Consider the following 27,232-nt stretch of genomic DNA (forward strand, 5'->3'; position numbering starts at 1 on the left):
TACTGCAATATGAATATCAACATAATTCACTTTTACGAGTATCCTTATAAAGGCACTCATGCATGCGAGCCCCACACATTCACAAGCACCTTCATTGTGTTCTATGATCATTTTGTAACTATAACCGCCGCCCCCCATCGGTCGATCCTGGCCACACTATTGCATCGGACTGAGCCAGGATCGAACCTCCCAAGTTGGGGTCAGAAGGCCAGAGTTTTTACAAAGCGTCATGGTTTGAGAAGAAAATATTTTGGTAAGCGTACTTAACGACCATGGCCACAAGGCAGGCATGCCAGAAAATAACCTATAGAAGAAGAAGAAGAATGTATGCCCAATCCTCGACCCGTTCCTCGGCAGGATCGGGTGTGAAGTAAGATTAATATTCGTAGTGAGATTTTGCGTCTGGATGCCCTTCCTGACGTCAAAACTCATCAGAGACAATAATAATAATAATAATAATAATAATAATAATAATAATAATAATAATAATAATAATAATAATAATAATAATAATAATAATAATAATAATAATAATAATAATAATAATAATAATACATTTGAACATTCCAAACACACGTACTCTTGAGTGCTGAAAGTATTAACACGAATTATATTAAATATTCAATGAAATTGTACCTGGCTTACAGATATTAAATAATAAATATGTATCCTCTTAATAGCAATCAAAGGATGCACCAACCCTTGATACCGACTGTCAAGAGTATTATATAGAAATTAATACTCTAAATCAGGGTTTCCCAAACTTGTTTCGTCTGAGGCCCCCTTAGCATATTGCATGCATGTTCAAGGAGCCCCTAGTCACAAAACATAGACTAATACTAAATTCAGTAAACTAAAAACAGAATTTTGTAATGTATCAGTGTTTGATTTTATTCGTATAATTTAGGTCAATATTTACTTTCCTTTAAAGTTTCATTCACCGGGCGAGTTGGCCGTGCGGTTAAGGGCGCGCAGCTGTGAGCTAGTATCCGGGAGATAGTGGGTTCGAACCCCACTGTCAGCAGCCCTGAAGATGGTTTTCTGTAGTTTCCCCATTTCCACACCAGGAAAATGCTGGGACTGTACCTTAATTAAGGACATGGCCGCTTCCTTCCCATCCCCAGGCCTTTCCTGTCCCATCGTCGCCATAAGACTTATCTGTGTCGGTGCGACGTAAAGCAACTAGCGGGAAAAAAGTTTAACTTAATTAACATCAAGATTCTCTCTCTAAATATATAAATGTATACATAGAAACTATAGAACTATGTGACACTGGGCTACAGTTACAACAGCCTGGATCTGGGAACTTACTTGAGAAAATTCACTTGTGGTTGTTGGATCAATGGGACGGATGGTGCTGTTTTCCAATGACCAAGCGTTTTACAAGCGTACTCACTCGAACCGAAGATCAGCCTCTACATTAGCTCTGTTTCTGTACTTCGTTTTCATTTGTGCGACATCAGAAAAAGCACATTCACAATTTTCAAATTCCTGTCGAATTGAAGTTTATACATTTTCATGGTTATAAATATCAGTCCTTTCGTCCAGCCGCAACATATAGCATTCACCAGTTTCCATTCGTTCTAACAATGTATCTCGCACATTTACTGCCATTCTTTTATTCTTTGTTAACGGTGTTATCAGAAAAATATAACACCCAATTGTTTGATACTTTTCACCAACTACACTATTTACCATCACTTTTGCTGCAGAAAACCTAAGGTTGGCCATACTTTGCAAGTAATAGGGAAACTTGATATGATGCTAAAACTACATTTTCCTCGTCTCCCGTAACACTTTCCGTGAGTGCTTTCTTTGTTTCATGAAGTACAGGAGTTTATTGTGCTTGTAGTCAATTGGCTTGTCAGCTGCACAGCCATGCGTGGTTTGGAGATTTTCGATGGTTTCATACACTTCTTACGAAAACACCACCACACAACGAACCCTGGAGCTTGTGATCATAACCAACATTCACCACAGTAAATCCCAGTAGAGGTATATTTACGTGTTTACACTTGTTGAACAGTTTTCCGGCTGGAGGATCAGGCCAGTGGCGGCTCGTGGCTGTAAAGTAGGGTGAAGAGCTATAACCCGTTCTGTTTCGAGTGACAGATTTAGGAACTACGTGTTGTTTTTGGTTGTTTTGTACTCGTACCTCGTACCTGTGACTGGCGGAGGGTCCAGCACGTGACCAAAAATGTATACAGACCGGAGCGCTGTGTAACGTCATATACACCTTTGCTCTACAATGCAAAGTAGAGATAAGATCTGACCGGGAGACTAACAATTATGGAAGCGCGGCACCCCCGGAAAGAGCTGGACATTTTGTCGTGTTTTCATTTACGACGCACAGCTGTTTACTGACGCTAGAAACCGAAAAAGTTACATTACCAACTGAAGGAAAAGCCTATTTAAACGTACATTTTCATTGAACAGTACAATATACAGTCTAGCATTTTCCTTCAGGGCATCAGAGGTCGTATTTTGGTTTCTTTCCTAAGTCTTCAAATCTAGCTGGCATTTTATATGTTCTGCAGAGTCTGAGTGCTTATGTAAAGAACGTGTTATGTTCAAAAGGGCTGAAAATCCTTCTTTACTCCAAGTGTTATTTTTATTGCTAAAAGGTAAGCAGCGCCAACAAAACAACTCCTGTAGAGCTGGAGAGGAGCACAACCATGGAGATTCCTTAAACCACGATCGTCTGAAACTAACATTGTAAGATTTACCGGAATGTTTCACTAATTTTGTAGCACAAATTTGCAGTGATTCAGTAGGGCGACCAAAACGTAGAACTTAATTCTGATCTTTCTTTCTCCAACATGAAAATGGTGTTTCTAATAAAATACACACTATGTCATAAACAGGATACATGTTTAAATAAAACAGCACAACACTACGAATGAACCACAATGCGTAAGTACTCGTACTTCACACAGGATGACGTAGGGAAGACGAAACATTCCGATATTCCGGCGACTTCACTTGCGCATTCCGCTATGAGGAAAGTACGTGGGTGGCGTCACGGTTCTCATGGCAACCGCCAAGGCCAAGCGGCACATGGGAGGTAGAGCCAGCTTCAGAATCTCTTGTCTTCACTCAATCTCACGCGCCGTACTGTGGGCGTCCGACAGCCGGCACTATCGTGAGTTCCCCTGGTTCCCATCAAGTGATGCGAGCTCTTGGTGCTCCAAACGCCGTTCAGAAAAAACATTTTCTTTCCGTAAAACCAACAAATGTTACAAGAAAAATATTTTTTTAATTCATTCTGGTAAAAATAAATGGTGAAGTGGCACTTCACCTACTTTACCTGAAAAGCCGCCCCTGGATCAGGCGCTTCCATAACACATTCGGATCATCGTTTCGAATGAGATTCAAAGTTTTCATGAACCTTTCTTCAACCATCAATCCATATTATCTTCTGCGAGGACTTACACTTCATTCCTGTTCGCTTCTCGATTTCCGCAGTTTGATTACATGAAAGAGCGAAGAAGATAGAGTCTTTATATTGCACCCGTCCCTACACATAATGGCTCCGGCATGATATCTACAGGGCGTTAACGGGTTGGAATAAAACAAATAGGCGCTTAACTAGACTTAGCTTAAAAGCATACAGGGTAGGAGACGGATCATACCTAATTACAATGAGAACACATTCGGGCTAAAGTTTAGATTAATACAAGTGGTTTATTAGGCCTTAATGATGATGATGGTAATGACGCATTTATATACAAATGAATTACATGGATTATTATCAATTGTTGTTGTTTGTTATCGACTTTCAGTCGTTTGTGATGGATCCGAGTATTATCTATCGCAGAGCGATCCATTATGACGAGATTCGAACGGGAAAACACTTATCATAGACACTGAGGCTATGTGATATCATTGACCAATAGGATTAACATGCATGCAACGAATCTGAGCAATCCCTATACTAAACACACAACTATTCCCCAACGAAGTACCACGAAGGAACTCATAAAAATGTGGAACAAACGCCCGGGTTTGAACCGACCCTCACTTGTATACAATTCACCACCCCGATGGTCAACACCATCGGCAACTCAATTATAATCACAACAAGATACATAGACCCTTAAATAACACAAATTATATACAGTAAACACGTGAGACATCCAGCCTTCGGTTGAGCATTGGGGTACCAATGCCGCTGTCGGGAACTGAACTGACACCCCTTGAGATGGAAGTGGGACTCTGAAAACCCTAAGCTACATTATACTCAAGTGTGTAATGACAGTAAACTAACAAGTACTGGTAACAATCGCCGTGTCATTTATTAGCGACTACATCATTCTGGCGTGTTGAATATTTCATTATTAGGCGATTCTTCCGCCCTCATTCTCTTCAACTCAAGGCTCCCCCTTACACGAGCGGACGAGCATACAAAAAAAACCAACACTTCTCCTCACTAGGTCAACTGCCCCCAGCCCCTGCACGGCGGGTGGTCAATGGCCTCGGCCTTCACAGGCATAACGCCCTTTCTTAACAAAACACCCCATCTCGGGGATCGTTCACTAATAAACTGAACTTCATTGTTCATTAAACAAAATTACATCGGCTCTCAATACTTCACTTCAATTCAACACACACATTCGTTTACAATATCATGATCCCGCGACGCGACACCGGTTTCTATGATACCAATACTTGCATGATTACCATAACTACAATTTATTATTATTATTATTATTATTATTATTATTATTATTATTATTATTATTATTATTATTATTATTATTATTATTATTATTATTATTATTATTGGGTTCATCATTACACTATCTCCCTACACGACTTACCTGGAAATTAGACCATACTGCGTGATCATAATTAACTTCCTCGTAATAACGGTGTAATTAATCCATATCTAAATTGTGATTTCTGATAAAATCGTCACACGGTAATACAATTATGAATTAAATATTCCTCAATTTGCACTTAAATTGTGATAAGCCTGCCAATTAAAATTGTACACTTCCTATCTAAATATATGTCAGTGGAGGCCTGGGTGTCAGTTCCGAAGTCACATCTCGTAGTTCTGGGTGCTCACGGAATAAAATTACACTATTTACCAGCCATGCATTATCATCGCTGGACTAACTACAGCCTAACTTGAATTACTCTGAATTACAAAAAAAATTGGTCTCCTGACGCATCAATAATTACAAGTTTCCCCAAATAAAATGATTAAGTCAAAATACTACTGCATGCAAACTTATCGTATTACCCCTTTATTTACAATTGATTGCTCAGACGTGTTACTAACTAAATAAAGTAAATAGAAGCTACGTGTATCATGGTAGCACATCTACATTACTGAAGTTACAATCTTTAACATTATAGCGTCAGGTAATGATAACTGTTCCCCGCCCAATCTGATTACGTCATATTAATTATGATTGATACTCATCTCCATCTCGATGACCCGTTGTCAGCTCAGGGAGTCCATTGCTGGTTTAGTGCTGACCCATAGGCACCAAAGCAGTTACTGGAGGCACCATTCTTCTTTCCAACCGGGAGTCCATTGTTCTAGGTTGACGAAACCGCTGGCAGTATTCCTGAGGCACACAACACGTCACTATTTATTCCAAGATTTGTTTAGTTACATTCAGTGTGAACGTCCAGCCACGATATCGGACCTCACTCCGCAATCCGCGATTCAGTATCGGATCCCGCGTACCTTTGTTACTACTCGACACGGTAGCGCCGTAGTAATAATAATAATAATAATATTATTACAAATTATATTTAATGTTCGCGACACGTCCCTGATCTTTAAAGTTTAGACACTAGCATCACGTCTATCCAATCTCTGCAATATTTACGCACAGTACGCGATTTCACTTGTAAATTAAATTGAAATGAAGATCGCTGGAAGCTCGACGGCACGTAGCTTCGCCGTCTGTAAGCCACAAATCCCGACTGACTCTTCTCCCTTCCTGCAGTAGTTTTTACTAGGGAGCGATACCCCTTCCACTAATTTGTGTAGCGCCTATTCCCGGCGTACTCGAGGTAAAATAGTACGGGTGGTCGGTGACCAGTATCTAGTTGGTGCGATTGAGACATAACCACTCAATTATCCTTCGGTGAATCTCTTTAAATTAATTAAAATATGTTCTGCTTCCCCTACCACACGGGGTGAATTCCCTCCGTCGAGGACGTGTCATGAGACTAACCAGATGGCCCCAGTACTTTTCCATGCAGAAACAACACAGTATTCTTTCTTCTGCTGAAAGTTATCATGGAAGAGGACATTAAACACTCTAAATAAATGTCCCAGTAACATTTATCCCTTTTAAATCGGGAGATGAGCCCCTAATTCGAGTTTTATTAATTTTCTATCTCGTAGGTAATTCAGTTGGCCAGTCCGATTCCAAGATGGCTCCTATATTCCGTTTCGAAAAAGTTAGTTTCCCCTCATTCTTTGAGCCTTGAGGAGGGATGTCTTCTCTCGAGTGATGTCACAGGGAATCCCCATTCGTAACCCCTCCCGGGTCTAAGTTGGCTTGGCTTCATCTGCGGGGCCCCCGCTACACAAAGGATAATACTGCGCAATAAGTCGCAGACAAAGAAATCTCGCAAAATAATTTTAAAATACACAATTTATCTATCTCAATGGTATGAATATTAATTAGTTCCGGTATGACCTCTATTAATGATATGAATATTAATCATTTTCAGCGTTCTTTCCCTTTAATAGCATTGCGTGCGTAATTACGGATATCGATATCAACCTAAGGTCCTTGGATCATGCCCCTGTCGGGTTCAATATTAATAGAAAAATATGGCATCAGCGGGCACACTTGACAGCGCTGGCGCAACTGACTGTGTACCAAACCAAACTGCCAATGAAGACACTCCATGACATCTATCTGTCACTTTTAGAGTTACTAACAGTCCGCTGCCAAGTTAGAAGAGGTTTTTGTTTTTTGCTAGTTGTTTTACGTCGCACCGACACAGATAGGTCTTACGGCGACGATGGGACAGGAAAGGGCTAGGAGTGGGAAGGAAGCGGCCGTGGCCTTAATTAAGGTACAGCCCCAGCATTTGCCTGGTGTGAAAATGGGAAACCACGGAAAACCATTTTCAGGGCTGCCGACAGTGGAGTTCGAACCTACTATCTCCCGAATACTGGATACTGGCCGCACTTAGGCGACTGCAGCTATCGAGCTTGGTAGTTAGAAGAGGTAGCCTACATAATATACTGCATGTACGTTATATAACACTGAAGATATAGTTCCTAAATTTAAAATAATGATCTAGGAATTGAATTAAAATAATGATCTATGAATTATGTGTGTACAGTACTTACATCTTACATTATTATCGCGGACCCCTTGAATTATCGTCGCGGCCCCCCAGGGGATCGCAGACCACAATTTGGGAATAGATACTCTAAATTTTGCATTTTAGAAAGCAACAGCAGCACCAATAATGGGAAACGTAACTAAAATAACGGCAGATTGCATTTGAATAACTGGTCTGAAAATGATCCCCAACCTCCCCTACCGCCTCCTACGATAGGCAGTATACAAGAATATTTTTAACTATTTTCATTATTTCAGTATTTTATTTTAGATTGTAATCAAAATGTGGTTAAGTGTAATAGAGGACCTAGTGCCCTAACTTCACCACTGAACAAGGTGCTAATATATAAATAAATAAATAAATAAATAAATAAATAAATAAATAAATAAATAAATAAATATTCAATGCTCCCACCACTCAGACTCAAAATTGGAAAACATCTCAAAGAATATGGCCTGCAGCCCAACATCAGAAAAACCGATCTAGAATGCGGCCCACAGACTCAACCATACTGACGAGCGTCTTTCACGCTGCGATTAATTCTTTAATAATATGACGATTGTGGGGAATTCTTTCTCTCTGTCTATTTTAGCTTTAGATTCGCTCTCAAATTATTTGAATCTAAATGAATCAGTCTTCCTACAGACTTTCAACCGATGTGCCTCTTCCATTTTCTCTCCGCACAACAAACAATGATTCTCGTCATCTTTCTCTCTTTGACCTCTATTCTCTTATACAGTCAGTAACTGCCACACCATATCTCTTTCTTCTCCATTTGTCTTTTTTTCTTCTTTCCTTCTTTCTTTCTCTGTTTATTTATTTATTTATTTATTTATTTATTTATTTATTTATTTATTTATTTATTTATTTATTTATTTATTTATTTATTTATTTATTTATTTATTTATTTATTTATTTATTTATTTATTTATTTATTTATTTAATCTTTGTAATTTTTTTGGTAATTTTGCAGCATGCTAGAAGTGTTCGTTTGGTCTTTCATTCTGAGATGATCATCTGTTTCTCAATCTCGTTCGCAAATTCTTCTTAGTCAACTTAGTATTCTGAATGGCGCAGCGAAACGTTGTAAATCAAAGTTGTCCGAACACTAAAGAATTTGGACAAACCTTGACTCCGAACAAATGAAAAATTCTTCGCATATAACGGAGACCTCTCGCCTGTGTGGTTCATCGGGCGGAACATGAAGTATTGGAACACTCTGTGATACCTGTCTGTAATCAAAAAGCAGAGACACTCTGTAAGTCAGCTGAATAATACCGACATTTCTAGAGCCATGTCAGAAATTGATTAACCCTTGTCTAAAGCACTGGTGGACATTCCTTTAACTCTTCATTAAATGAAGCGAGAGGAATGCTTTATTTGACAGAAATTAAAAGCAGAAGAGCATTCAATGGTGCCATGGAAACAGCCCTCTGTGACGCAAATGAGGGCGCGTTGTTTATTTCCAGCCTTCAGTATAGTCGGCTTGCTCCATGACTTTCTCATTGTAATGTCACAGAGCCGACAAGCACACATGCCCTACAGTATTGTCCAGGTCAGCTTTAATTCAGCTTTTATTGCAAACTAGGTAGGTTTATTCTGTAAAGGTAAAGAGTAATAACTTCACTGGAATGGATGGGAAATAAAGTTTACATTTACTTTGTTACTGTGATTGTTAGCCCGTCTGATGGCCATGATCGGAAGGCGTTAAGTCTAAAACCGTGGTTAGCCGGTTCGATTCCCGTTGAAGAAAAGAATTCACCATCAGAATGTTGGCCGACAGGGTAGGAGAGATGTTAGTACACAATTTCTAATCACTACATTGCGTGCCAAAAGCCTGGATTCAATTCCAGACCTCACCGTAGTATCCGTATGGAGTAAGGGCATATGACGCTGTTCAATAAATCAATCAATCAATCAATCAATCAAACATCAATGATCTGCATTTTGGGTTGTCTCTCAGGTGGAAGATTCTCTATCAGTTGAGGAGTATCTGTTCAAAAGGTGCTTTCAAAAAATAAGTCGGTATTTCGTCCACATGCAGTACAGTAGCTGAATATTATCGATTGCCATGAGCAATGCAGACAAGGAAGATGTAATTCCGTAAAAGTTATACCAAACCCGATCATGAGTACGTTCCATGTGCCTCTTATCCTATTTTACGTTTCTTCCGCTTTTCCCACAACTTTCATAAAGTGGAATTAGCACGTTTTGAACAGACACTCCTTAACTGTTTAACTAGATTTTTCTCAAATATTTTCAAAGAACTTGGAAATGTATCGATTATTTCCCTTGATCATTTATTCCAATCCCTTACTCCTCGTCCTATCTATATATATGCCATTGTATGTATGTATGTATGTATGTATGTATGTATGTATGTATGTATGTATTACATCTCCTCCATACCGGGCGAGTTGGCCGTGCGCGTAGAGGCGCGCGGCTGTGAGCTTGCATCCGGAAGATAGTAGGTTCGAATCCCACTATCGGCAGCCCTGAAGATGGTTTTCCGTGGTTTCCCATGTTCACACCAGGCAATTAATTAAGGCCACGGCCGCTTCCTTCCAACTCCTAGGCCGTTCCTATCCCATCGTCGCCATAAGACCTATCTGTGTTGGTGCGACGTAAAGCCCCTAGCAAAAAAAAACATCTCCTCCTAAACCACTGCAGCGATTTCAACCAAACTTGGTACGCTTACGACTTAGTGTCAGGAGACAAACCGCGTGGGGGTAAGACACCCGAAGTACCCTTAGGGGGGGGCGAGGGGGTGACATTTCGAAAATAGTGTCGAATCCATACTTTTCGGGGTCACTGAGATGAATAGTGACACTCCGAATGTTGTTAAAGTCCATTTCAGCTCCAAAGGGGGCTGAGGGGGAGTGATATATCAAAATAATCGAAAATAGTGTCGAATCCATACTTTTCGGGGTCGCTGAGATGAATAGGGTAAGGGTAAGGGTGTATTCTGCCCGAAGGCAGGTCCGAACCTCCACAGAGGTGTGCCTGGGCCGCAGTTTACGTACGGTAGGAAGGCCAGTTCCTTTCCGCTCCTCCATTCCCTTAGCCCCCACCAACAGCGCGTGGCAACCCATCCAAATCTTGACCACACCCAATGTTGCTTAACTTCGCAAATCTCACTGGATCCGGTGTTTCAACACGGCTACGACCGTTAGATGAATAGTGACACTCCGGATTTCTTTTGAGAAACCGCGTGGGGTAAGACACACCGTGTACCCATAGGGGCTGGGGGGCGAGGGGGTGACGTATAAAATATTCGAGAATAGTGACACCCCGAACTTTTTAAAGTCCAAGTTCAGCCCCCTTAGGGTTGGAGGCGAGGGGGAGTGATATATTAAAATAATCTAAAATAGTGTCGAATCCATACTTTTCGGGGTCGCTGAGATTAATAGTGACACTCCGGATTTTTAAAAATTCAACTTCAGTCCCCTTTGGAGTGGGGGTGAGGGGGTGATATATGAAAATAATCGAAAATAGTGTCGAATCCATACTTTTCGGGGTCACTGAGATGAACAGTGACACTCCGAATTTTGTTAAAGTCCACTTTCAGATCCCTTTGGGGTGGGGGAGGGGAAGTAGTATATAAGAATAATCGAAAAATAGTGCCGATTCCATATATTTCGGGGTGGCTGAGATGAATAGTGACACTCCGGATTTTTTTTAAGTTCATGTTCAGTCCCCTTTGGGTGGGGGACGAAGGGGGGTGATATATAAAAATAATCGAGAATAGTGTCGAATCCATACTTTTAGGTGTCGCTCTGACGAATAGTGACACTTCGGATTTTTTAAATTCCATATTAATTCTCCTATGGGGTGGGGGCAAGGGGGTAATGATACACAAAAATATCGAAAATAGTGTCGAATCCATACTTTTCGGGGTGGCTGAGATGAATAGTGATACTCCGGAATATTTAAAATCTCAGTTCAGTCCTCTATGGTGTGGGGGTGAGTGGGGAGTGATACATCAAAATAATCGAAAATAGTGTCGAATCCATACTTTTTGGGGTCGCTGAGATGAAAAGTGACACACCGGATTTTTTAAAAGTCCAAGTTAAGCCCACTTTGAGGATGGGGGAGAAGGGTGTGATATATATATAAGAATAAAAAATAGTATCGAATCCATACTTTCCGGGGTCGCTGAGATAAATAGTGACACTTAGGATTTTTGTTATGTCCAAGTTCAGTCGCCTTTTGGTGGGGATTTTTTAAAGCCCAAATTCAGCCCCTTTGGGTGGGGGGCGATGGGGGGGAGTGAGATATAAAATATAATCGAAAAGATTGGCGAATCCATACTCTTCGGGGTCGCAGATATATATATACTGACAATCCATATCTTGGTCGCTGAGATATGGTACTGATAATCCGGATTTTGTAAAGTCTAAGTTCAGCCATCTCTGGGGGGCGGGAGGAGGATGGAAGGAAATATAAAAATAATCTTAAATGGGGTCGACATACCATTCAGGGACGCTGAGATAAATAGTGACAATCCGGAATTTTTAAGTCCAAATTCAGTCCCATTTGGGGTGTGGGGCGTTGGGGAGTTGAGGGGCGAGGTGGGAGTGAAACAAAAAATAATCGAGAATAGTGTCGAATCCATAGTTTTCTGGGTCACTTAAATGAAGATTGACAATCCGGATTTTTTTTAAGTCCAAGTTCAGCCACCTTTGGGGGAGGAGGAGGGAGGAATGAGATGTAAAAATAATCGAAAATGCGGTCGGAGCCATAAATTTCGGGGTCTCTGAGATGAGTAGTGACATTAGTTCGCCCTCTTCGGAGAGTTGTGGGAATTATCGAGTTTTCTGGGGATAGTGGGAGTATCATGGTCTCTGATATCAAGTTTTTAAGTTTCTGGGATGCCTAAAGGTGCCTCATTAATTCACATTATTTCCGTTTTATACCTACCTGCAAGATTTCCTGTAAAACTAGAGGTTCCGTGGCTAACATCACGATATCAACAGTCACATAAAACTGCAAGCCGTTTTTCTCTTTCTCTAAGAGACCAAGTTTTTATCACGGGTGGTCGGATAGGCAAGGTGAAAGAGAGAAGCTTTCCAAAAGTGGACGTAATGTTAGACAGCTTGGGGCCAATGGTCTAGACGTTAGGCCCCTTTAAACAACAACAATCATCATCATAATCATCATCAACCTGGGGAGACGAATACACATTTTTCATTGATCTTATTGAAATAAAATTCTTTAACTAATTTCCTGTGGCTATTTTAGCCTTGTAAACCATTGTAAGACAGACCCTGTGACGAGGGTGGGCGTATATGAGTGTACGTAGTGTGGTGGAGGATAGTGTTGTGTGTGGTGTACAAGTTGCAGGGATGTTGGAGAGCCAAGAGAATTAACCATTTAAAATCCACTCAGCCATACAGCCGAACAATAATATTCGCCATCCAATATCTATATAAATAAAATAGTAACGATCGTATGTCTGTACATTGACTATTTTGGTGAAATTTTCGTACAGTTATCATTTCAGGTGTAATAATGACCCTCAACATAGGGTTGTGCTTTTTTTCTTTTTCTTTTTTTTACCTTTGGTCTCTGTCTGTCTGAATTCTTATAACTTGAAAACTACTGGATATATCTCTACCAAGCTCCATATTTAGAATCCACCTGCCCTTGGGTAGAATTTATGACCAATATTATTTCTAAACCACTCAATAGACTGGGGGTTTATAGGAAAATCGAAGCAGTGATTTTTACCCTCCCACAAAATACACATGACCATTCTTAATGTAAATCTACCAGCCTTGATGGAAATTCAATTTCTAAAACTTATTCCTCATTTAACCGATTTCCATAGGGGGATTCATGAGGGAGACTGTTTTTCAATCTAAGACCCAGCGGACTTAGCTCAAAGGCGGGTACGTGTAACCATTATTTCTTCTAACTGGAAAACTACAGGAGATATTTTAACCAAACTTCATTTTTATCATCCACCTGTCCGTAGGATGGTTTTAAGGTCCATAGCATTTCAAATTCCCGGAACTGACTGAAGCTTCATCTAGTTTTTAAATATTTGCCTTGCTGTTAAACACGCATCGATATCACATTAAATGTGTCTTTTCTTCTTTTTACAGAGATTGCCTAGTGACGACCGCAGTAAACTGTTTTACCAGCTTCTTCTCTGGGTTTGTTATATTCACCTACCTCGGCTTCATGTCTCACAAACAAGGCATCGACATCAGTCTCGTGGCAACTGAAGGTAAGTTCCTTAAAGATCTCTAGTTCAGCAAACTTGGGGAACACATCTGCGAGTGTTGAATAGTTCCTTAAAGATCTCTAGTTCAGCAAACTTGGGGAACACATCTGCGAGTGTTGAATAGTTCCTTAAAGATCTCTAGTTCAGCAAACTTGGGGAACACATCTGCGAGTGTTGAATAGTTCCCTAAAGATCTCTAGTTCAGCAAACTTGGGGAACACATCTGCGAGTGTTGAATAGTTCCTTAAAGATCTCTAGTTCAGCAAACTTGGGGAACACATCTGCGAGTGTTGAATAGTTCCCTAAAGATCTCTAGTTCAGCAAACTTGGGGAACACATCTGCGAGTGTTGAATAGTTCCTTAAAGATCTCTAGTTCAGCAAACTTGGGGAACACATCTGCGAGTGTTGAATAGTTCCGAGTAACTTGCGTGTGGAATTGAGAGTTTCCAAAACAAATCTAACCCTTGGATTCCAGTACGGTAGGTGACTTACAAGAATATCTTCTCCAACGAGGACATGAAACTCTCAAGAAGGCTATAGGTGAATAGCTCTTCTTTATGGAGTAACTTATTGTATAAGTATCGACTTTCCAATCTACAGTATATTCTACAACCAAGGTGCTAGTTAGGATTATAAATCATAAGATTCGTGAAATTAACATATGTCGACTTCTAATCAGAGGAGAAAATTGAAGAGTTTCTGCTGAAACAATGGGTCAACATCAGAATTAAAAAGTACTCGAATGCTCTCTAAAGTAAATACATCAGTTACGTTCTGACCATTTGGTTGTAAATAGGTCAGCTGCGCTCGGAGCATATTTATCCTCATTAGATAACAGTTCGCAGGGGGAAAGAAACAACCGGGAGAGCTGACCGTACGGTTAGGTTCGCACAGCTGTGAGCTTGCATCCGGGAGATTGTGGGTTCGAACCCACTGTCGGCAGCCCTGGTTTCCGTGGTTTCCCATTTTCACACCAGACAAATGCTGGGGCTGTACGTTACTTAAGGCCACGGCTGCTTTCTTCCCATTCCTAGGCTTTTCCTATCCCATCGTCGCCATAAAGCCGATCTCTCTTGGTGAGACGTATAGCAAGTTGTATAAAAAGTGCACTGGCTCACGTCCTTGGATCTTGTCCGTTAGGTTATGTACTGAGGAATTCCCGCCACCGTAAAATCGGGTCCTTCATCGCTGAAGAACTTCGTAGGAAAGATTTTAGCGTGCCTGCAGAGGTCCACGGCATATCATGTAATGGCAGTTCCAGGCGAATAGACATGATTGCCTGCAAAAATAAGCAAGGCTATAATGGACCCGATTATCAGGTTTGAACATCATCTAGGCCAATTTTGATATTTCAATTTTAATTTTAATATAAACTTTTCATAAAATCAGTATTAATTTTAGTGGGAAAGAGCGCAATTGAATTATGTGAAAATATGACCTTATCCAGTTAAATGAAGACGCATAGGTCTACCACTAAATGCGGAATATAAAATCAGCTTAATGCTCAGAAAACAAATTGAATTACAATCAACAATAAAAATGATGAGACGAGGTAACAGTGCCTAAGATGATGATGATGCTTGTTGTTTTAAGGGGCCTAACATCGGTCATCGGCCCCGTAACAATGTCTATATTCTTCAGAAAATGAGATTCATGGTCTAAAAAATCCTCTTCTGCTGGAACATTTTGGTCTGTAGTTGGCCACTGGCGTGGGTTACTGTAGAAGTATTCGTTCCCTGCAGGTATATATTGTAGCAGTGTTTAATATTATTCGAGTATGGATAGGAAATTTTCCATTATTGGCACATTTGTGTGGCAATGGAGAGCCTTATGAGACGGTTTTCCCAATGACAACTCATCTTTTAGAAGACCGTCTATGCGCTTTGATACAATCACGGCACCGGCTTAGTTGAACAGTGTGTTGTATGTTAGGTATGTTGGGTATGTCGGGTATTCAGCCCGAAGACTGGTTTGATCCTCCACAGTTCCGCCAACAGCTGTCATAGATAACCTAGGCGTCAATGAAGAGGCATACTGGGGATATAAGGAGTGAGGTAGTTTCCCATTGCTTTCCTCAACGAGCCAGACGTTATTACATATCAGTTTGCCAAACCCACTTAAATGCATGCACCAACCGACCCTACGAGCGATATTTTCACACCATTCATAACAGAGACTGGCTGCGTTAATTATGGCACTACTAGCATCGCTCATACCTCGGTCACTTTCATATTGTCAAAGCCAAGGATAAGACCGAGACAGGACGATGAAAGTAACAAATTTATTCTAGCCCATACCAGAAGACATAGTGAACCGTAAACACTACATCTCGCAGCAAGGGTGAAAGTTGAACAGTATTCGAAATAGAAATATTTTGCAATTTGAAATTATATTTTCTGATTTGTTGGTGTTTTGCTTGTGACTGAACTGAAAGTACATTCTCTTTTGTAGTGATTTGTCCGCCATTCCTTTTAGTGTAAAACATCTTCATTTCATATGTGTATGATGATAAATTTCAATGAAGAAGGACTGATTAATGTATAATACTGTTCAGGTGTAACTTATAAGTTTGATCTTGTTAAGCCTCTCTTTCAGCACCGAAGTCCCCGTAATAGGGCAAAACGGGATGCCCTTTCGCTGAAAAATAGTGGTGAATCGTATTAAATTTAATACTTGCAAAAAATCTTCAAAAGGAAACTGACTTCTGTGTGGTTGCGGTTTTGGGCACCGTAACTATCAGAAAATGCGTGTCTTTGCATCGACAGTCTATCCAGCATGGTTGGTATAATTTTCACTTTTGATTCTAGTTCGCTTTATAACTCCACTTGTATACAGATGTTCATTTCAGACATCTATCCTCTTTTTATTTCAACTACCCTATTAATCTCTAAAGCTCCTGAATCACTCACGTTAAATTCTGAAGTACAGCGACACAACAGCCAGAGAAATACAATATCGCATTTGAAGAAAATGCTTCCCGGGTAGTTGGAAAATGCCGTATGTATATCCATCAGCGCCCATATGACAGTTTGCAGTGGGGGGGGGGCATACCTGGGGGTACGTAGTATTTTTAATATTTTGGAAGATAAATAGCGACTTGTATTCTGTGGTAGAATAAACCACGGTGTTCACTGCCTTTTGGTGGGGAACGGCACTACCGCTTCTACGTAATACTGACTTTTAAATCATTTTCTTGAAAGGAAAACACCTGACTAGACTAGATTTTTGCCTTTCCCCGAGAGCTAGGCGGGGCCGCGGCCCCACCTTGCCCCCAGATATGGGCGCCCTTGTGTATATCCGGAGATATGGCTCTTTCGAACTAAACAAAGAAAACTGTCACCCCATTCCACTGCATTTAGAAAGCTTGAAGAAGTGTATCTTTCACAGTAAATGAGCTGCTCTGTGCAAAGAACACACTTGTGTAATAAAAGGAATTTTCAAAAAATGGTGGTGATCGTGGTCATATTTGTTTTTAAGAGAGAGAGAGTAATTGAATATATGGTCTTTTTCCAAATAACTGATACAATTATACCACCTCACAAAAACTTCTCCAATCAAAATGAATTAGGAAAACAACTTATCAACCACCTCTCGGTATTTTAAAAATTACAGCGTCATTTCAATCTTACATGGAATATATCGATGCGCCAAAAAATACCTATACTATATAAAAGTAAAAAAATTAGTTAACTTCAGACGGGTTATGCAAAAATGATACTAACACCGGCTTTATACGGCAGTTCTACTAGAAAAATAGTTACCTATCAGGGCGGAACAGTCATCCCGGGCACCACAAATTAAGGGCTTCCTCCCCCTTATATATCATTTTAAAAACACATTTCTTATTGAGAGGGCATCCTAACGAATATTCAAGTCTAATCATGACCATGACCATCAACTTCACTGACGTTGGTTTAATTAATTGTTAAATAGTATTAGTAATGTGATACATTTTCATGCTTATCAATACTGAGGATAGCTTATTACGCTGTATGTGTATGGTGTAAATACTGATACTATGTTATTTTTCATGTAAAAGAAAAAAGTCACATAAAAATTAAATTTTAAATCAAACACTTTCATAATAAATATCAGTTGCATTTGGTAAAATCCTTAAAAGCTAATTCAATCATTAGGCCTCCGCACACACACTTCAATATGCGGTCGGTAAGTGGTAATCGGTAACACTTTCACGCAACACATATGCATTTCTTGCAACTGTTACCGCTTACCGAATTTTGTGGACGGGGGTCTATTTTAAAAGCAATACTCGTGTTACGATAAATTAATGAAAATATATCCTAAAATACTAAAAATGTTATTATCAGGATCAAATGAACTGAAAAATAACCGCTGTTTTTCTGCAATGAATTATATTTCATTATTATTATTATTATTATTATTATTATTATTATTATTATTATTATTATTATTATTATTATTATTATTATTATTTCGTAACACTGCCCTCTTGTCGGAAATCACCCAGAACAAATTGTCCTGTTTTCCTATGGATATTTTCCAAGTCTCGAACAAGTAATCCTAGTGAAGGACCCATACATTAATGTAGGGCCTTCTCAGAGACGTATATGCCTTTTCCTAACTGCATGGGGTCAGTACGGATGTGGAATAAGCTCAGCTTTTCCGCCGGATGCCTTTCCTGATGCTAACCCTATATGGAGGAATGTATTCACTACTGTGTGTTCTTGTGGTGGTTTGTTGTGTGTTGTATGTGGAGTTGCGACGATGTTTAAAACCTGTTAGGTATATTTGGTATAACATTCATTTTAAACCGTTTATACCAGGTAAAATTGGTGTAATTGGTTAGACTGGCAATTCCAATGCGCGTAACGAAAAATAAACGTCTGAAAACTGTTGGTATTTTATTTCTTAAATACATTCCACAGTCCAAAATATACAGTATAAATATATTATTATTCGATACGTAACTCAAAATTATGTGTAAACCATACTTGAAATATTATAAGGCAACATTGGTATTGTCAGCTAAGAATTCACTCATATAGGCTACTGTACATGATAGAAGAGTGTAAAGAAATAATTTTCATTGAAAAAGCACAAAAAACAAAGAAATTACCAATTAATCTCCGTAACAAACAAAAAATGATGTCTACGAACCTACTACGCTGGCATAGAAGGGGGCAGAGGTGATACTCCCACGTGGCGCGTCCCAGGTGGCGGATAGGGGGGGGGGGGGGTCCTAACCGGCTTTTCGGCGGACTTGAGGGAAATAAAATACCTCTCGCGGACCAAACACACAACCCCCTGTGAGTGGGGGACGCAGACCAAGAATACACCCACGGTATCCCCTGCCTGTCGTAAAAGGCGACTAAAAAGGGCGACCAAGGGATGATTTTATTAGAACCCTGAAACTACGTGTCATTAGTATCACCACGCGGGGAACACCATGGGTCGCTTTTACTTGCGCGTCGTACCACTATGTTAGGTACAAAATAGGTTTGTGATTAGTAGCGACAGTGTGTGGCTCAGGATGCATTTTACAGTACCTGTGATTCGTAACCCTATATGAACAACACCATGGGATGAGCGACACCATGGTTCTGCCTTGCCTATGCTTAGTACCCACAATGTGAGGAACACCACGGGATAGTGCGAGTCCCTGTGGTTAGTCCACTTACGTGAGGAACGCCATAGGTTTGCGTTGCCTGTAAATAGCGCCGCAGTGTGCGAAACACCATAAGTAGTATAATAGACGGGTTCGGCGGCCTCCTCCTCCTCCGGCTCTCGGAAGAGGCCTCCTCCTCAGCCAGTGGCCTCTCACCTCCTCCTCAGCCAGTGGCCTCCCAGTGGCCACCTCCTCCTCCTCCTCAGCCAGTGGCCTCCCAGTGGCCTCCTCCACCTCAGCCAGAGGCCTCTTCTAGTGCTGCCAACTTAACCTAACTAGCGCGAGATAAACAAAGCCACGTGCTTTTTGACAGACAACAACGCACCGCTAACCTCAGTACTGCCATCTTGACGGGCCTAAACCTCAGTAGTGCCAACTTAACCTCACAAGCGCGAGGTAAACAAAGCCACGTGCTTTTTGACAGCCACGTGCTTTTTGACAGATTTGTAAACAAAGCCACGTGCTTTTTGACAGCTGTCATCGACAACAACGCATCGCAAACCTCAGTACTACCATCTTGACGGGCCTAAACCCCAGTAGTGCCAACTTAACCTAACTAGCATGAGGTAAACAAAGCCACGTGTTTTTTGACAGCCACGTGCTTTTTGACAGACAACAACGCATCGCTAACCTCAGTACTGCCATCTTGACGGGCCTAAACCTTAGTGGTACCAACTTAACCTCACTAGCGCGAGGTAAACAAAGCCACGTGCTTTTTGACAGCCACGTGCTTTTGACAGATTTGTAAACAAAGCCACGTGCTTTTTGACAGACAACAACGCATCGCAAACCTCAGTACTGCCATCTTGACGGGAATAAACCTTAGTGGTACCAACTTAACCTCACTAGCTCGAGATAAACAAATCCACGTGCTTTTTGACAGCCACGTGCTTTTTTGATAGCTGTCATCTGCCATCTTTGAGCACAGTGCTGCCCTCTTTAGCTACTTACCTTTGAAATGTGGTGGCGGATAATTTGAAAAAATGCTTTTCGACATGCAGCCATCTTTAATCCAGAGAGAACAGTGCTGCCCTCTATGTGGTGGCGGCAAATTCCACGTGCTCTTGTTTGAAAACATACTCACGTGCTTTTTTGACAGCTGTCATCCGCCATCTTTAATCCAGAGAGAACAGTGCTGCCCTCTATGTGGTGGCGGCAAATTCCACGTGCTCTTGTTTGAAAACATACTCACGTGCTTTTTTGACAGCTGTCATCTGCCATCTTTAATCTATAGAGCACAGTGCTGCCCTCTTTAGCTACTTACCTTTGAAATGTGGTGGCGGCAAATTGAAAAATTCCACGTGCTCTTGTTTGAAAACATACTCACGTGCTTTTTTGACAGCTGTCATCCGCCATCTTTAATCCAGAGAGAACAGTGCTGCCCTCTATGTGGTGGCGGCAAATTCCACGTGCTCTTGTTTGAAAACATACTCACGTGCTTTTTTGACAGCTGTCATCTGCCATCTTTAATCTATAGAGCACAGTGCTGCCCTCTTTAGCTACTTACCTTTGAAATGTGGTGGCGGCAAATTGAAAAATTCCACGTGCTCTTGTTTGAAAACATACTCACGTGCTTTTTTGACAGCTGTCATCCGCCATCTTTAATCCAGAGAGAACAGTGCTGCCCTCTATATGGTGACGGCAAATTCCACGTAGAAACAAAGCCATGTGCTTTTTTGACAGCTGTCATCTGCCATCTTTGAGAACAGTGCTGCCCTCTATGTGGTGGCGGCAAATTGAAAAATTCCACGTGCTCTTGTTTGAAAACAAAGCTTTTAATCCAGAGAGAACAGTGCTGCCCCGGTGGTGGCAAATTCTACGTGCTTTACAAAGCTATGTGCTTTTTTGACAAAAAAAAATTCTGCTCTCGAGATACTTACCGAACTATACTCACGAAACTGCTCATCACCTTCTTTCTTCTATGAGTAATAAACAAAAACTCTATCCTGCAAATAAGGAGCAGAGGAAGGTGATACCTAACCTAAAATAAAAGAATATGCCAATTCTACATTATTTATTTACATCTTGTATGTACAAGTTTTATCTCGAATCATTTCACCCTAGCGTACTTCTCGATGCAATTCTTGAATGTACAAGTTTAGACTTGCCGTACCAGCGTTCCTCTCCCGAATTGTGATGTAAGACAGCGTAACGTAAGTACACACACCTCTAGCATAATGTTTATGTAAAGTAGTACTTATCAATACTACTATGCCCCCAGGCTAGCGTGTTGGTAGAATTTGGAATGACAAACCGTTTACAATCATCGCTATTAAGGGCTACCTTACTAATTAAATGAGTGTACAACTGGTGCTTCTTGCTTCTAATGACAGACATTTGCTTATGCAAAACAGGTGGATTACTTTTAATGCAATTGTTATAGTTTTCAAAACTTAGCTGATTCTGAACGACATTCTTTTTAACCCCCTTCAATCTCTTTATTTGTAATTCATTTAAGAGTTTTATGCAATATGACTTGGATTTAGTACCTACAAATGAATCGATAATATTCCCAGCACATTCATCTTTCATTTTACCTAGAACCTTTTTGTTCACTAGCGGTAGATGATATTGATTATCTGCAGGATAGTTACTCGTATCAAACCTACCCAAGTCAGGCTTTATATCATTGTAATAGTCATCAGTTTTGATTTGATAAATAAACGAATCGGTATCTGTGTAGAGCAATTGCGCATTATGCGCGTACTTCTTCATCATATAATCGTAATGGAATTCATACATGAGTGTTTTAGCCAATTCAAGTACTGTGAAGCCGACGTAGGTAGGTTTGTCATACTTAACCTTGACACGATTCATCTGTATAATAACTAAATTCTCATGTATGATGGTGCAGCTGTGGAAATTTGGTTTACTTATTAAATAGTTAGCACCATACCTTTTCTTAATATTATCCCAGTTTGTAATCAATTTTACATCAACGCGTTTGTCAACATTCTCCATAGTCTTACCAAACACACTATTATTCATGAGCTTGTAGAAATCTTTTTCAAACTCGTTAACCGCATTCGTTCTTAAATTATTGTTCAGATCGATATATGGCTTTAGCCACGGTGACTGATTAAATTCTAGTACGCGATGAATTTTGGATAACTTCAAACCATGCTGCAAACACTGTTTTAAATTTCGGTAATGAATGATATACTTAGATTTATCGCATAAATTAGCAATGAGCATTTTCGTCGTTGATGCAATGTACGGGGACTTCATATTTTCAGGGCAGAACGGTAGGTCATTATGAGAAGTGTGTAACTCTTTCGGATACTGTAAGTCAACTTCGAGGAAATAACCTTTATCAGCTTCATCGCCTAGGGCGTGTAGCTGTAAAGCATCAATTTCGCACTGCGTCAGCCAGCGGAAACCACTCACCGGTAGATGCTGACTCATCGCCCACCCATACTGATTATTAGCATCCAGATAAACGATATACTGAGATTCCTGACTGGTATCGAAACTCGGCATGTACTTATTATTAGCACTCGAATACCGGCCGCTACACTGACTCAGACCGCCTCGAATGGATGCTTTTATAAAGTGCACCATATCGATATCCGTTAGCAGCTCCAAATTCACACGCGTGTATTTTAACATCGCGTCCCAACTTAACCCAGGTGCAGTAAAATACTGACATGGGTCAAGGCTGTAGGTGTTCATGCAAACACAGCGAAAATTTTCAAAAACATCAGCTAACAAAAGTACATCTGTCTTTAAATATAAATCGGAGTATTCACCTAGCGTTTGAATGTGGAACTGCTCCCAGATATGTTGTGCATGTAAATAGTCATCATCACTAATATCTGCTGAATTCAGCGAGCTGTAAAAGGATTGTTTCGATGGTAAGGCACGTTCTTCGAGGCGGTCTAAGCAGTCGAGATATTCGTAACAAAAAACACCCTTACGCCGAAGTAAATTAAACTGCGTTTCTTCAGGGAAAACGCGTCGAATTTCTGTAAATTGTTCAGGCTGTAAATGACTAGAATGTTTATCGAGGCTACTCGCCATAAAGCGAAACGAGTCAAGGAATCTCAGTTTTATAGAATGCTCAGCATCTACTTTTACAGACTTTGCAAACGCAATGTACCGCTCTTTATTCTGAGGGATTATATCTACTTTTTCATCCGAAGCTCGAAATTGTGAAATGATGAAATGAGAGTCGTAACCAGATAAGTTATGAAAAATTACAGGGATAAATTTAGGAACTCTATACTTAAGATTACAGCTATAATGAGCGGCACATCTGTAGAAACCAGTTAAATGATCATGATCAAAAACTTTAGGGTCATTTTCGGAAAATTCCCCATCACAAATGCTACACTTTGTAGCACGTTCATGATCATTTAACTGAATGTCGGTGAGTGGCTTCATAGGAATATTACTATTCAGAATACGACCGAGACGAACTGCATCACTTTCAAGTCTTTCTAAAAATACTTTAGCAGCATCATGTCCTCGATACAGCTCTAACTTGTTAAGCGTACTATCGTAACTACACTTGATGTAATACGCGAAGCTATACGGGACATGCATGTGCGTAGTATTAGTGAAAGAGTTGTCAGGATTAGGTGAGCATGTGTTGCATGGCGTGAGGATGGCTTCAAAGTCTGCATAAATCACGAACGGTACCCACATCTGCTTGTGAAAATTTGTAAATTTTAAAACATTATTGCCTGTAGTAGGTATCTCTGTACGTACATGATTGCAGTCATTCTTGGAATGCTTCGTTAACTGATCTTCATTTCTGAAATACTGCAAGCATCCATCACATAGCCACTTTTTGTTACACCTGTTTGACAACTGACTGCCAACAAGTCTACTCAGATTTTTAATCCAGCAAAAGTGGCTATTCTCACTGTTTTCAATATAGAGTAAATTAACGTGAGTACTCTTCTTATGACATGTATAATACAGAGGACCTACTACAGACTTTTTCTCTACACCATACACATTGATACTAATGTTATTTAGTTCCTCAAAGCGCTTAATATCCTTTAACTGTACGGGAAATTCTATACTATCGAAATTTAGCTGCGTTGAATAGTGTAGATAGGATGATGTTCTCTTAGCTACGTCTGATTTCGCAGGATTTAAAGCCGACATCACCGCCCATGCGAAACATGCTTCGTCATTGTTTTGGATGTTTACAACAGCTTCTTTTCGCTGAATCCATGCCGGCAGCTCGATGTACGATGAACCTCGCATGGGATTGTACTTATTGATGTTAACTTCTAGATACATTATCTCAACTAAAGCCCACCCTGATTCCTTTTCCTGAAATTCCTCGCTCTTAGTTGAAATAATGTTAGAGACATCCCTAAGTACATCACCAAAATTAGTCGACTCACTTATGACAAAATTCTTCGTATTAAATGATTTAATGTCCGTTATTTCGGATTCATCCGTGCTTTTAATGTACAAGGCGAAAAGTTCAAAATTAACTTTAAATAAACTATGATTGGACAAAGATTTAGCAAGAAGCTGTTGTACATCCGGTTGAACGCAATTTAAAAAGTTTGAAGTGCTCTGAAACTTTTGACTGGTGCGAATTCGGTAACTAGCAATCCTACTTTTAAATGCTGTATTAATTTCCTCGATGTTTGCGTTACTACCACTTCTACACGCATTATTTTTATGCGCATTACTCCGTAAGTGTCCCTGAAAATGCGAAGATGGTACATCAGTGTTACAGTGCTCGCAGTGAATAGTTTGAAGTTCATTTTTCCTAGGTTTTTTACTACTAGTACTTTCTACAGCTACATCAGTAGCTGCACGCTTTTTCCCTACTACTACCTGAGGGCAAGTAGATATTTGATGTACCTCTGCTAAGTGAGCCTGGTATTGCTCTGCATTAGCGAAGTACAGCCCGCAAACATCACATAAAGCAGATGTTATGCTAGGGTGTTTTGCTTTTATATGACGTGCGAGGTTATCCTGTCTTACGAACGTTGCCTTACACTGTTCGCAGGGGAACATAGTTGGGTTATAGTCGCAAGCAGATAGCTGATGATGTTTTGTTTTTACATGGCGTGCAAGGTTGTCACGTCTTGTGAACATTGCCTTACACAGCTCGCATGGGAACATAGTGTCTTCTCTTTCTTCGAATAAAGTGTTTAGGTGAACAGCGTATGCAACAAGTTCTGAAAAGAGAACAACCAATAGAGATTAGCCTAAAGTTGCGATGTTCAACCTATAGAGGTTGGACATGGCTGTGAGTTAGGCCTATAGCATGAGGATTGAAGAGAACGACTAAAGTTACGATGTTCGGAAGAAACCAAGTTTCAACCTGTTGAGGACAGACATAGCTACGTGTGCGTGTTTGAAATTATACCACGTCTATAGTATGTTGATTAAAGAGAACAACTATTTATGATTAGCTTAAAGTTACGATGTTCGGAAGAAACCAACTTTCAACCTGTTGAGGGCAGACATAGCTATGTGTGCGTGTTTGAAATTATACTACGTCTATAGTATGTAGATTAAAGAGAACAACTATTTATCAATAGACTAAAGTTACGATGTTCGGAAGAAACCAAGTTTAAGCCTGTTGAGGACGGACATAGCTATGTACGCACCTCGTCTATAGTATGTAGATTAAAGAGAACAACTATTTATCAATAGACTAAAGTTACGATGTTCGGAAGAAACCAAGTTTCAGCCCGTTGAGGGCAGACATAGCTATGTGTACGTGTTTGAAATTATACCACGTCTATAGTATGTTGATTAAAGAGAACAACTATTTATGATTAGCTTAAAGTTACGGAAGAAACCAAGTTTCAGCCTGTTGAGGGCAGACATAGCTATGTACGCACCTCGTCTATAGCGTGAGGATTAAAGAGAACAACTATTTATCAATAGACTAAAGTTACGATGTTTTAGAAGAAACCAAGTTTCAACGAATAGAGGTCAGACATACCTTAAAATCTTCGCGCTGCAAACTGTTACTCGGATGTATAAAATGCGTGCGTTCAAGCCTGAAACTCGAATGATAATATTCTGGTCGTACCTAAAAAAAGAAGAAACATATATGAATGTAGTGTAGGGTACATCATCTAACCTAATTATCTTTACAACTCAAAGTTCGAAAACATACCTTTAAAAAAATGCACGTGCTGCAGGCTGTTACTGGGATGAATAAAATTGTTGCGTACTTTCGAACGGTACCTAAAAAAAGAACAAACATATATGAATGTAGATGTCTAGCGTAGAAGTTGCTTTGCAAATAAAAAAAGGTAATTAACAGTTCTACCTTACCTTAAGATAAAGGCTGAAGAATAATATTCACTGCAGACGGGAGATGTGTGCATGTAATAAACGCATACAGAGAACTGTGAGCACTTCGCGCAGACTGCTGCGGCTAAATATTCTGCTTGTTACCAAGCGGATATGATAATCGCTGAGCTGACAACTGCGGTACAGTCGGAACGAATGCAAACAAGAGCTCCTACCTGCAGGCTGACGTATTCAAACCTCCTGTTGATACCGAGGTGTCAGAATTTAAGAGTTCGATCCTTGGAAAGTTAGCGTGTGATCCTCGACTTCTCGAGGGTACATACGCGGTATTCCTTACCTGTAGGTATTGAGCTAAAGCTAGATCATGTAATGACGATCGCGCAGGCCCCTCGCCTAGCATTTACGGCTTCCAGTTCGAACCCGCTATCTTCCGAAGTAGCGAGAATGATTGAAGAGTGTTTGAGGGTGATTCATTTGTTGGATGGAGGCGTTAAGCTGACTTCTTCGGTAGGAGTAGGCTATGTCGGGATATCGATTTAAAATCCTAGTCAGGAAGGGCAACCGGTCGTATGGTGTGAGGCGGGGTGTGCAAAAAAGCTAGCAATAAGTAAGGGCTGTTGATGGGGACGTTAAACCTTGTGCAGACTCCTTCGAAAATGATTTTTTTGAGTACATGACTTGACGGTGATTCATTTGTCGGATGGAGGCAATAAGCCTTGTGCAGGCTTCTTCTAGTCGGGAGTAGGCTATGTATCGGTACCGGGATATCTAGTTATAAAAC

The 27,232-nt window shown here is 40.3% G+C and overlaps 1 protein-coding gene across 1 annotated transcript in view; it reads left to right on the forward strand.

Annotated features, from left to right (window-relative positions):
• LOC136866387 (sodium-dependent noradrenaline transporter-like) overlaps positions 1 to 27,232 on the forward strand; it is a 184,295-nt gene that overhangs the window by 96,635 nt on the left and 60,428 nt on the right. Inside the window, exon 7 of the mRNA XM_067143290.2 lies at positions 13,437 to 13,561. Coding sequence (XP_066999391.1) covers positions 13,437 to 13,561 — 125 coding nt within the window. The remainder of the gene's footprint in view (positions 1 to 13,436; positions 13,562 to 27,232) is intronic.

Source organism: Anabrus simplex, chromosome 3, assembly GCF_040414725.1.
Source record: "Anabrus simplex isolate iqAnaSimp1 chromosome 3, ASM4041472v1, whole genome shotgun sequence".
Lineage (NCBI taxonomy): Eukaryota > Metazoa > Arthropoda > Insecta > Orthoptera > Tettigoniidae > Anabrus > Anabrus simplex.